This window comes from Squalius cephalus, assembly GCF_949319135.1.
Source record: "Squalius cephalus genome assembly, chromosome: 22".
Lineage (NCBI taxonomy): Eukaryota > Metazoa > Chordata > Actinopteri > Cypriniformes > Leuciscidae > Squalius > Squalius cephalus.
In genome coordinates, this window is record NC_137143.1 from 16,048,166 (window position 1) to 16,061,286 (window position 13,121).

Below are 13,121 nucleotides of genomic sequence, written 5' to 3' on the forward strand. Positions count from 1 at the left end.
ATTATAGTTATATAATTAACTTGAATAAACTATGAAAATGTTAATAAAATATAATATAATTAAATGCGTATTGATACTGTAATCATATTTGATTGTTGATATTTATCATAATACTATACACTTTTTTATTATAAGTTTGAATTATGTCTATGAACATACTATAAATAATATAGTAAATGCTTAAAATACAAGGCAAACCTGAAGGCTCAAAGGAAAACAGTTTAAAGGTTTAAGGCCATAAAAGTGTCATGGAAGTTCTTTGTCTCACTTCCTCCCCCACTAACTCAAATAAATATTTCATAAATATATAAATATAGTTATTCAATATATCAATACAATTTGTTGTTTATATTGTATTTCAAATATGTAATTAATTAGAATGTTTAATCAATTATATTTATAAATACATAGCCTACAGGCCTACATATGGGGTATAATGACAAGTATATAAATATAAATGTTACAGTAAATATAGCGGATTTGGTATATAAAAGGATATGGACTTCATCATTTGAAGGCTTTCTCTCTCTCTCTCTCTCTCTCTCTCTCTCTCTCACACACACACACACACTTAACAGAAATATGAGGAGGTGTTTTGCAGAAGGCTGATATGAGCCGTGATCGCCATGAGGCAATGAAGTGGCTTAATATATGTCAGTGCTGTTAAAAACTGTGTAGGCTATTGATTTCCAAAAATTGGTCATGACCCTCTAAACAGGCAGCATGTGACCGACACACCAGACCCACGAACTCACACATGCAAACTGAATTAACAAATGGCCCACTTATCAGTGTATTAAATACTTCAGAACGCATAAATTATATAACCAACTGAAACAACCTGCTTAACTCCCTCGAGGTAACAGCACCTTCACCGTCAGACAGGCGGGGCTTCGTTCATTTTAGGCTTTTCATGTTTTAAATTTCAAAATGGTTCAATAATAATTGTATCAATAGCAGTGAGTATAATATTACAGAGGATGTATATCATACAGAACAGAAAGGCTGACTTACCGCTGTTTACAGCTGATGCGTAACTCGGAGCTACGCTTTCTCCTGAAAGTAGGAATATAATAGTGTAAAACAACTTGTGTGTGCTCCAATCCATGATGAGAAATGTAAACAACCCCTCCTGACTGCAGTCACACGTTTCTCCAGACTACATATGCTTGCAATGACCGGGTTTGTGCTCTCACGCTTTAAGCGGCAGAAAATCCCCCTTGATGATGTTGCCTCGACACTCCTGAAACATTTTCTGTTTCTGTTTATTGCGAACCAAACGGGCCGCTGTGGTGTGTGTCAGCTGTCAAGTAGACTACGTCATGGTGCAAACGCCACGCCCAAATATAAAGTGCTGCTGCTTCAGCTTATTGATCGTGCTTCGTGTGTCTCATCAACCTCTTTGTATATTATAGCAACATTGATTATTAAAGCTGTTTTTTTTTTTTTTTTTTAGCTTTGTGGGTCAGTAAAGGTTTAAAATAATGAATAGTCGTGTATTTGACTATTTAATCAGCCCAATGTGTTTTAATATTCAATATAAACATTCAGTTTGAAATATTATGATAATTACAATAGTGTGTGGGTAGTGGGGGATACTGTGAGCAGTGTCGGGGTAACGCATACTAGGTCCGTAATCAGATTACTTTTTGCAAGTAACTTGTAAAGTAACGCATTACTTGTAAATGATTATGGTTTTTCCTGACACCTCTCCAGTCCCCATGTTAAGAGAAATCTGGAGTAAGTTCAGAGGCGTTGTGTGCGCTGTGTGAACATGATGGTTACAGTTCTAAACTAAATGTGAGCAGGCGTTTACTCATCTCACTTGCACACAAAAATTCCGTATTTATCAAAATGAATAATAACAGTAGCATGCATACTTTATAATTATATGCAAACATGCAATACCTAAATATGTTAAATTACACAAACATACTTTTATCCAATTCAAACTTACCAATAAACAAAAATGACTTTAAACATCACTCTTTTTTTTTTCCTGAAGTATGACTGTTGAATTTTCAATGCTGAAAGGTTTGTTTGAGCTGTATATGTGTGAATTTACATTTCCTTCAGCCAGGTTATTAATTTCCCTTTTTGGTGTAAAAGGGCCTTTACATTTGCCAAAAATATAACTTTTTTCTTAGCCTATTAAAAAAACAAACAAGCAAGCCCAGCATAGATGAGGAAAAGTAACGCAAAAGTAACGTAACACATTACTTTCCATAAAAAGTAACTAAGTAATGCAATTAGTTACTTTTTTTAGCAGTAACGCAATATTGTAACACATTTTAAAAAGTAACTTTCCCCAACACTGCTTGTGAGAGCCAAATATCCTAGTGAAATATTATGACAACTGACTAGTGAGGACATTTTCCTGGTCCTTATTAGTTCAAATAGGTTTTTTAGGTTTTAGGGTTAGAGAATATAATATACAGTTTGTACAGTATAAAAATCATTATGTCTATGGAAAGTCTCCATAAAACATGAAAACCCAACATTTGGGTGTGTGCATGTGTTTGTTTTGTTTTTTAGTATGGTTATAGTACATGTACACTCACCTAAAGGATTATTAGGAACACCATACTAATACTGTGTTTGACCCCCTTTCGCCTTCAGAACTGCCTTAATTCTACGTGGCATTGATTCAACAAGGTGCTGAAAGCATTCTTTAGAAATGTTGGCCCATATTGATAGGATAGCATCTTGCAGTTGATGGAGATTTGTGGGATGCACATCCAGGGCACGAAGCTCCCGTTCCACCACATCCCAAAGATGCTCTATTGGGTTGAGATCTGGTGACTGTGGGGGTGACTGTTTTAGTACAGTGAACTCATTGTCATGTTCAAGAAACCAATTTGAAATGATTCGAGCTTTGTGACATGGTGCATTATCCTGCTGGGAGTAGCCATCAGAGGATGGGTACATGGTGGTCATAAAGGGATGGACATGGTCAGAAACAATGCTCAGGTAGGCCGTGGCATTTAAACGATGCCCAATTGGCACTAAGGGGCCTAAAGTGGGCCAAGAAAACATCCCCCACACCATTACACCACCACCACCAGCCTGCACAGTGGTAACAAGGCATGATGGATCCATGTTCTCATTCTGTTTACGCCAAATTCTGACTCTACCATCTGAATGTCTCAACAGAAATCGAGACTCATCAGACCAGGCAACATTTTTCCAGTCTTCAACTGTCCAATTTTGGTGAGCTCATGCAAATTGTAGCCTCTTTTTCCTATTTGTAGTGGAGATGAGTGGTACCCGGTGGGGTCTTCTGCTGTTGTAGCCCATCCGCCTCAAGGTTGTGCGTGTTGTGGCTTCACAAATGCTTTGCTGCATACCTCGGTTGTAACGAGTGGTTATTTCAGTCAAAGTTGCTCTTCTATCAGCTTGAATCAGTCGGCCCATTCTCCTCTGACCTCTAGGATCAACAAGGCATTTTCGCCCACAGGACTGCCGCATACTGGATGTTTTTCCCTTTTCACACCATTCTTTGTAAACCCTAGAAATGGTTGTGCGTGAAAATCCCAGTAACTGAGCAGATTGTGAAATACTCAGACGAAATACTCGGCCCGTCTGGCACCAACAACCATGCCACGCTCAAAATTGCTTGAAATCACCTTTCTTTCCCATTCTGACATTCAGTTTGGAGTTCAGGAGATTGTCTTGACCAGGACCACACCCCTAAATGCATTGAAGCAACTGGCATGTGATTGGTTGATTAGATAATTGCATTAATGAGAAATTGAACAGGTGTTCCTAATAATCCTTTAGGTGAGTGTACATTTAATCATGTAGCAGACGCTTTTATCCAAAGCGACTTACAAATGAGGAGAGCAATAGAAGTAATAAAACTAACAAAATGGCAACAATATGCAAGTGCTGTGATCAGTCTCAGTTAGTCCAGCACAGTACATGTAGCAAGGTTTATATATATATAAATATATATACAGTATGAACTATCTTTTTCATAAACCTGTGATTAATATAATGGGGAGGTACAAATTAATTTATTGTTCTTTGCTGTTGTAATTCAAATGAATTGTTTTTGTAGATTCATTGTACTAGTGCAAAGTGCCCGTGCAAAATCAGTTTTTGCGTGTGTTTTTAGTAATTGTTGGTTCGGTGTGTTTTTAGTGCTCATTGTTACAATGGCACAGCAAAAGTTCAGTGACATTTTTATCTGTGCATGGTAGAAAGCAAATACTGATACTGACATAATGACATACAATAAATATGGAAAATTGAACTACATGGTTGAGGGAGCAGGATACACAGTGGACTTTTAGAAAACGCTATGCTTGAGCAAACAGTTTGTGAATAGGCTATGATGGCCAAGAGACTGTGAACGCATTGAATAGGATATGTTTAGTTGGTGAATAGCTATTACACAGTAGCGATAACGTTAAAGGGGGGGTACAATGGTGTTTCATGTATTCAGAGTTGTTTACAGTGTTAAAGAGATGGATTCTCATGCTTAACATGGCCAAAGTTTTTAAAAAATATTTTGGACGAATAACGGAGAATTTCTCTGCCAAAAATCTTACTTCCGGGTTGGTACAAGTTTCGGCTGGTTTTTTTTCGACCGTGGATCTAATGACGTAGACCAGAGTGGAACTCCTTATATGAGCATTTCTCCCGGAAAAGCTCGCCCGCGCACACGTCGACCAGAGGAGAGCGAGACCGCGCACATCAACGCGCTTCAACAGGAAATCATCGGCAGCGCTGCATAGTGTCTCCAAAGTGTGTTTTTGGATGTGAGGGAAAGCTTACCATGTTCAGCTTCCCAAAGAACTCAGCGTTAGGAACAGTGGATGCAACGATGAATGTTTTATAAACAAAGCCCAGATCGACGGATTCTCTCTATGGCTCTGGCTTCGCCCACACGGCCCGCCTCCAGACGCTCGTTTTTTTCCGGAAAGACTCGGTACAGCTTATCTTTCTTTTATAAATATAATAAAACTAAAGACTTTTTGGAGATATGAAGGATGCAATACTACTCTATAGGTACTCAAGATTAACAGGAGATTGAGTGAAAATGAGCATTTCACCACCCCTTTAACGTAACAGTGTAGCTTACTTACAGATTCAGTTAACATCAACAAATGAATAATAGCGATGATTCAGGGAGCAAGCTATACAATGAACTCAGAAAAAACGCTACGCTTGAGCAAACAGTTTGTGAATAGGCTACTACAAATGATGGCCGTGAATAAAATATAATATTCAGAAGTAAACAGTGTAGCTGACTTAATGTTTAGCCGACAGAGGGTTTATGTCAGAATATTTATTTTGAAACCACAACCCTCTAATGTCAGAATGTTCATTTTTAAACCACAACCCTCTAATGTCAGAATGCTCATTTTTAAACCACAACCCTCTAATGTCACAATGTTTATTTTTAAACCACAACCCTCTAATGTCACAATGTTTATTTTTAAACCACAACCTTCTAAGTGCTTCTTTTACTGATATATTTAATGATATCTTTTGCATTTCTAATCCAAACAACGTCAAACTTGGCGCTTGGCGAGACACCTGTCAAGTTTGAAATCCATCGGACTAACGGTTCGAGAGATATGCGAATAAGAGACACACAGACAGATAGACAGACAGAGGTTTTTGTAATTTATAGATAGATAATTATAGACAAGAAGATTTTAATATATTTTTTCAAGTTTTCTTGAAAACTGGTCATGAAAAGAAAAAAAAAGAAAAGAAAAAAGCCAAAATTTACATTGACAATTGTACTTCTTTAGAAACAAAACTGCTAAACAATGATAAAAACATTAAAAATGTAAACAGTGACACGCAATAATACTATGAAGACAAATATAAACACAGTCTTACAGTAACATACAAGTTCAGAATGAAATTAACCTATCAGAATATAACTGCTTTTCAAAATGTACTACAAATACATGAAATGTGTCGATTAAACAAAAACAAAAACAATGATGCCACGATTGTCTTGCCAGATATTCCACACAAAAAAAATAAAAAATAAAAAAATTCCAAGGCAGTTTTATACTCATTTCTTATTACAGAGGGGATTCCTGAAACTGAAACGTGCAGCCTTTCCTGTGTGTGCTTCATTCACTTTTTTTGTGACAATTAATGAAGCACTAATAGCCTAATTTCCGTTAGACAATGCAGAAAGTTATATTCAGTAAAATACAGAGGAGCAAAACAGCCAAAATGAAGATTTGAACTTTGAAGAATGAAGAATCTGAAGTGCATAACATGGCTCCGGTGCAATGGGAGCTGTGCAAGGTGTATAAAGAACAAACATGTAATCCAAACAAACACACTTTAGCTCAAACTAGTTTCAGGTATCAAAGGAGAGAATACAACACTAAAATAAGGTTGTGTAACTGATAACACCACCAACTGTGCAAGGTAAACATTTATTCATGGCCACACTGTTCTGCTGTGCTTTGGTGTGCAGTGGCTTATTTTGAATACGTGGACTCTTTTACTGTAGTTTATAGTTCTATCTAGAACAAGCTACTTGTAAAAACAAGCTTCCTGCTGTAGATGAACTATTAAAAGACTTCAAAAGATATGTTCTTCCTGGGTAGGAGGATCACTCCAGCTAACCTACTCAGTACTTCGGCTAACGTTCTGGAACGTTCTTTCAGTAATATTAATAGAATGTTCGTTTTAAGTTATTTGTTACTTCAAAGCGTTCCCATTATGTTCCCATAACCGAGAAAAAACGTTTTTAAAACATTTAAAACATGGACCTTTGGAATGTTTCAGAGAACATTCAGAAAAAAACGTTTTCATAACTTAACGGGACCGTTAGCCAAAAAGTTCTTTGAACGTATTTTTGTTAGCTGGGACAGAGATCCGAAAGTTGCATTGTTTAATAGTTGCAATAGTTGAAGAGTAAAACTTAAAGTCAACATGAAATGACATCCACTACCCCTTTTACTTTCACAATGAGATGAATGTTTCAAAATGTGGCATCATTAAAAACGGCTGTTTCATACAAAAGTTTGCAGTCAATTATTGTTTAAAAGTCGTTTCAGAGGTGGAGCGAGTTATTACATTTTGAAATTTTTTTTTTTTTTTTTTTACAAAGATAAGCAAAACTTGCACAAAATGAATAGGAACGTGCATTGAAAGTACACTCAGTAATTGTTATGTTTTTGTTTGACACATTTTTTAAAAAAAATCTTTATGTGTACTGAGTACACCTTTAAGAAAGTGATGGATCCGAAATGGTCATTTTTTGTGATAATGTCCTTATTCATTTTCATATATTTATCTTGTTATTGATTATTCATTTATTTCAATTTGAATTTTTCAATTCAAATTAATAATTTTTCATCAACTTCTTCGACTGCCTGGTTCTCATTGCACCAGAAAGTAAATTGGGTCAATTTTGATTTCATGTTGACTTTAAAGGCCTGTTCACAAAAAGACGAATGTTCGAAGCAAAATAAGTGCAATAAACATTTTAATTCGAATGAACGGAAGTTAATGTGTCTGTTTAGACCGTCACAAACATGCTGTCAACGCGAAGGAATTTATTTTTTAAAGCTACACTGTGTGATTTTTACCCCCATCTAGCGGTGAAATTGTATATGACTACCCAGTGAAAATTAGTTTCTGTTCCTCTCAATTCCGAGGCCGTTTTCACTCCTACGGTGGCCGTATTATTCCAAGATTAACATGGCTTCCAGTTATCACTTCGTCCATGACAATAATAAACAATACGTCTAAAATGAATAAAACTACAGGACAGATGTCAGGAGGTAAACGTCACCCTTGGAATCGGCTATCCCAGCATAATCAGATTAGGCTGATGTTACAATGACGTACAAAGTAAAAGCAATTAAAAATAACTAAAATTTACAGTGTCCTTTTTTTATATAGCTTAAAAAATTGCACCTTTAAAACTATTCATTACCTGTGATCTGTCGCAGCACAGATTTATGTTACAAGGTAAACAATACTTTTTCACCATTGACGCGAGGATGAAGTTATACTAGAGGTCGATCTGGCGTTATGCACAACCATGCTATGGTTAGACAAGCAACTATAAAACTTCGAATTTACACAAATGAATTACAACAGGCTGAATTACCTGTCGAGAAGAAAGCAGGCAACCTCGGCGTCCGTTTTAAAATCTTTTCTCCTCATGAGCTCTTTCCATCTGGGAAAAGTTACTCCAATATTGACTATGGTCTTGCTGATTTGTCTGTCGCGTTGTGAGTACGCACGCACACACACACCACACTATCTTTCAAATCTGCCGGCACTCGCGAGCTCGCGAGTAATCTCCCCCTCGCATTCGTCACGGTGTCACTGAGTGAAAAACGCAAAAGGCGAAGCTTGAATTTACAGGCATGTCCCTCTTTGGCTAATGTAGTTTCAAGATGGAGGGGCAACATGGCGACCGGCATACGAACCCCTTACCCGTATGTACTTTCAATGGCAGATTATAAACTTAAGAGAATACTTTATTACTTGAAAGAAGTAAATATACATTAATGAGCACATATATTTTTGAAAGAACTAAGTGTTTTTTGCTAAGAATCAACTAAGAAAGTTACACAGTGTAGCTTTAACAGAGAGGGGTTCTAAACTCTTTTCTATTGCTGGTGATGAACTGGCCAACCAATAAGATCCACACTTTTTTGGTCACATGCCCAGAGCCACTGCTGTCACATAAAACTAAAGCTGTGTCCGAAACCGCTCCCTTATCCACTATATAGTGCACTATATAGGGTGTCGGCCATTTAGTAGTGGTGTCCGAATTCTGAGTGAACGACATCATTCCCTACATTCGTTCACTACTTTTACCCACAATCCTCTCTGAATTCGAGTGTACATTCGATGTAGGCTGCAGTCTTGCTGAAGCACTATTTCGGAAGTCTATTATAATTCCTTATTTAGGCATTAACTCAATTTAGTGTTTTACTAACAGCCAGGTGTTGTTAACTCGTTAAACTGTAAGGAAGAGATGAAAATTTGGTGGATGATTTAAAAATATTCGTCAATCATCTGTAGGTGCGTATTCATTGGAATGTAATAATCATAACGGTCGCCTGAGGGCGCTCAACAACCACGTCATCTGTGAGCGTGAACGTTTCTAACAATTTCAATCGACGAAACTACAAAGCTGGTACGTACGGAGGTATATATAATTACAAAATAATGTCATTATGATTGTTATTGTTGTTAATATTACTCCTAATATCACTCCTTGTAGATATAGTGCACTCAAATGCCATTCACTATATAGGGATTAGTGAATGAGTGAACGAGTGAGCGGTTTCGGACACAGCTTATGTGTGCGTCCGAAAGCTTAAAAATGCTGCCTTTAGAGGATGCATTCCAAGATAGGAAGGCATCAAAGCACGTCTGAAACCAATATCAGAGCCCGTCTACGGAGAGCCTGGCCACTCCCTATTAAGTCCTATTGTACCGAATTTTGGTTGTAGTTCCACCAGAGTTCCACTGGGGGCGATCACCCATGAGTGCAAAATATATGGGAGCCTATGGAGCTAGACGGCTAAATTAGTCTCTTTCACCCGATTGCCGTTGAGAAATCTCAGATTTGATTGTAGGTTTTGCAAGCTCAACATGGGTTATAGGTCGAAAGTTGAATGAATATGTCCTTTCGATTTCTTACAGGTTGAGTTGTTGTTGCCCATAACACGCTAGCATTCTGCTAATGAACGCTGATTGGTCAGTGAAGGACTGATTACGACCAGAGATACTGCTTGATGGCATCGTGGCATCCAAAGGGGGACCAGAAACAAAAACTCTTCTAGCACGTTTATTTACCTGTGTCAGCTGTGTTGTCGATGCCTCGAGAGAAAAGAAAGTGCAGAGCGCGAAAGCACCAAAGTGACTGAAGGATTGCCGTAAAGCAGTATCTCTGGTCGTACGATGTGTATGACGTCATTGACATTTTAAAAGACTTTTTAAAACAACTCTAAAAAATTATATCCTGAGAAAAGTGGATTTTGAGGGGTATAGCGCCATAGACCTCCATTCATTCTGCACTCGTCCTGTGAGCGCCCTCATATGGAACCAGAGTGGAACTGCAACCAGTTCAGAAGCCGGAAGTTTACTGAGAGTGGAACTTCTCCCCTTATTAGACATTCTCTGCCAATATTAGCTTCACTTCCTGTCTCCTGAAATACCTTTATCTGATCGCTTTTTAAAGGCAGCATAGATTCATCCTTGCCTCCCTTTGATATCCTGTGCGTTCCATTCCAGACAGTTGATGGACCACATTGACTTCAAATGTATAACTATGGAAGTCAATGGGGTTCATCAACTGTTTGGTTACCGACATTCTTCAAAATATCTTCTTTTGTGCTCAGCAGAAGAAAGAAATTTATATATGTTTGAAACAACTTGAGGGTGAGTAAATGATGACAGAATTTTCATTTTGAAGTGAACTATTCCTTTAAGCTAAAAATAAAATGCCATCAGAAAGTTGCGGTTGCTGGTCAGTTTGTTTGTAAATGTACATTTTTGACCAACGGTTTCCATTTGTGATGTCATTTCTGGTGAAAAATTACTGTTGTAGAAATTTAGTTATCACCAAAGCTCTCTCTCTTTTGTTGTAGATCATTAAACCGTTTCATGAGGTACCTTCGTTGCCAAATAAAGCCGCGGGGCAACAAATCAGCTGCCCAAGCTTTCGGACGCAGCCTATGACTTGGTGGCGCTCACAAAAAAAAAAAAAATTTGATAAGCAAACTGGTGTGTTTTCTTCTCAAATACATTTTGGTATTTCGGCTTTCCTTTAAACGCCACTTACTGTCAGAGAGTGAAACTGCAGTTTTATTCAGTCCGCCTGACGGTTTTTACGCATTGGTCTAAACAGACATATCGCATGCGAAAATCGCACTGAATTTTCATGCTGAACATTTGTGTTGATGCAAACAGGCCGTAACACCTACACAATATCAAACCACATTCAACCAACAAGGCCCATTTGGCCATTTTAACTTTTACATTCTAGAGGAATTCTGTTGTTGTCCTGAATATGAGACAAAGTGTAAAAAGCCCCATTTCCTACTTCATAAAGAATATCCCTTTCATATTAATTTTAAATGGACTGTAGTGGGATTGATCTGTATGTAGCGACAGTACGGACAGACAACTCAACTATCTTTACCATATTCCCACTGGAGTCTCCCTGACTGAACTAACACACTCTCACGCAAATCACACACGAATGCATGCACCTGTACACTCACACACGCATACTAGTCCCGTGCTTGTGTCTCCAGGTCGGGGAGTAAAACATTCTCATCTTGATCACTGGCTTGGGAGCTCGTCTGTCTGTAATAGGCACTGCCAAATGTCGGAAGCCTCTGGATGCAAAGAGAGTTTCTCTTGTAAAGAAGCCACAACGATCCAGTCATCACAGCAAACAAAACAATGGCCACCAAAGCAGCCACTGAGATCACACCTCGGTGCAGACCTGAAACCAAATGACACGTCTTAGAGCATACTTTATAACATGTTTTCTTATTTTCATATGCCTGATCATGATTGAAACTGAGAACTAAACACTGTAGACATTACAAATAAAATAATTTACACTCAATTTTGAGGTACTGTAGTTATCGCTTAAAAACAGAGCTGATAGTGTTGCAGAGTACACAGATGAAGTGTTATTTCCTCAAAAATATGATTTAGCAAAATAGATTATTCTAACCTTTCAATGGCTCCACTTCTACCTCTTTGATGGCTCCTGTGATGGAAAGCAAAACATCTGAATGAATAATGATTTTTACATTTTTTTTTTTTTTTTGACTTTTGTGAGGGCTATTCCTTTAACCTCATCCTCTCCTCATGTCAATGTTTGTTTATGTTTCAAATAAAAATCAATCAGTCACAATGCACACAGATTTGAAGTGGTTAGATTTGATGGCATCTGAATGAACAGGGTTATGCATGAAATGGTTAGTTATTTTGAAATAAAGTTGAAAGAATGTAAAGAATGTGCTGAGTTTATATAGTTTATTGATCAAATCTAGTAATATAAAGTTAAATAAAATAACAACAAAAAAATATTATCCAAATGAAATGATATAAGCTTTCTGGACAAAACAAAAAAAGTATAATTTTAGGGTTTCAGGCTATTTTGACCCGTGAGAAAAAGGATTTATTACAAATATAGAAGGATAGGATGACGTTAAAAGATTCTTATTTTGCAACTTGTGAGTCAGTACACAAATGACACAGCACTGCAACAAAGAAATGTTGCCATTCTAAGGCCAAAAGTCATTTCCTGTTAGGTTTCTGAACATGAACTGGGACTATAATGAGCCTCCGCTTGTGGTTTGTGGTGGTTTTGAAGTCAAGGGTCATTCCTTTTACCTGATGAGGTTTTGCAGATGAAGCCCTGGGTGTCAGTGCAGTTGTCTAACTGCCACACAGCATCTGATATCCGCATAGTCACACATAGACCAGCCCTCATGACACTGGGATCTGGAGCTTTGGAGCGCCAGTAAGTGTACTGGAGCGGAGAGCCATCCAGTCGAGTCAAAGCGTTCTCTAAAAATAAGCATTTTGGTTACATAAGGACACTTTTATTTTTCAGATAAAACTTTCAATAAATATAACATAAAAGTGCCCCTATTATGTTTTTTCAGATAAGACCTTTCATGTAGTGTTACTACATTGTAGTGTTTGTGAATGTACATGGTCTGCAAAGTTTCAAAGAACAATGTGTTAAATATGTTAAATGGAGTTATTGTCTCCCAAAAGAAAGAACCGATTCTGAACTGCCTGAAACGAGCCGTCAGTAATTCCAGTCTAACTTCCAATAGGTTTATAACACATTTGCATAATGCCAGCCTATGGTCTTCAGTGGCTGCCTGTGAACAACGTCTACTTTGACCTACTCTCAAAAACGGTAGCTCTTGCTGAGGCCAGGAAGAGTTTGGTCCGTGTTGCTGACATGTAGAATAAAACAGTGTTTTCTGTTCTGCAAAAGCAAACCCACTCTGCATGCACTTCCAAAGGATGAGGACTCAGACTCGAATTGATAAGGAGCAACCGACCCCATCGTTACTGTTCAAATCACTGTGAGGAAGTGGAAGTGCTGTGAGGAAGCATCTGGAACTGAAATT

The 13,121-nt window shown here is 37.7% G+C and overlaps 2 protein-coding genes across 3 annotated transcripts in view; both read right to left on the minus strand.

The window, feature by feature from the left end:
- ly75 (lymphocyte antigen 75) overlaps positions 1–1,263 on the minus strand; it is a 34,642-nt gene extending 33,379 nt beyond the window's left edge. The window contains exon 1 of one of the 2 annotated variants that reach the window (XM_079856901.1): positions 1,015–1,263. In XM_079856901.1, coding sequence (XP_079713027.1) covers positions 1,015–1,108 — 94 coding nt within the window. In that variant the 5' untranslated portion in view covers positions 1,109–1,263. The remainder of the gene's footprint in view (positions 1–1,014) is intronic. The other variant, XM_079856900.1, reaches the window with a different exon arrangement.
- Positions 1,264–5,615: 4,352 nt separating this feature from the next.
- The window catches only part of pla2r1 (phospholipase A2 receptor 1), a 33,249-nt gene continuing 25,743 nt past the window's right edge, over positions 5,616–13,121 (minus strand). The window contains exons 28-31 of the mRNA XM_079857672.1: positions 12,367–12,543; positions 11,702–11,737; positions 8,587–11,464; positions 5,616–7,554 (exon numbers count right to left, since the gene is read on the minus strand). Coding sequence (XP_079713798.1) covers positions 11,247–11,464; positions 11,702–11,737; positions 12,367–12,543 — 431 coding nt within the window. The 3' untranslated portion in view covers positions 5,616–7,554; positions 8,587–11,246. The remainder of the gene's footprint in view (positions 7,555–8,586; positions 11,465–11,701; positions 11,738–12,366; positions 12,544–13,121) is intronic.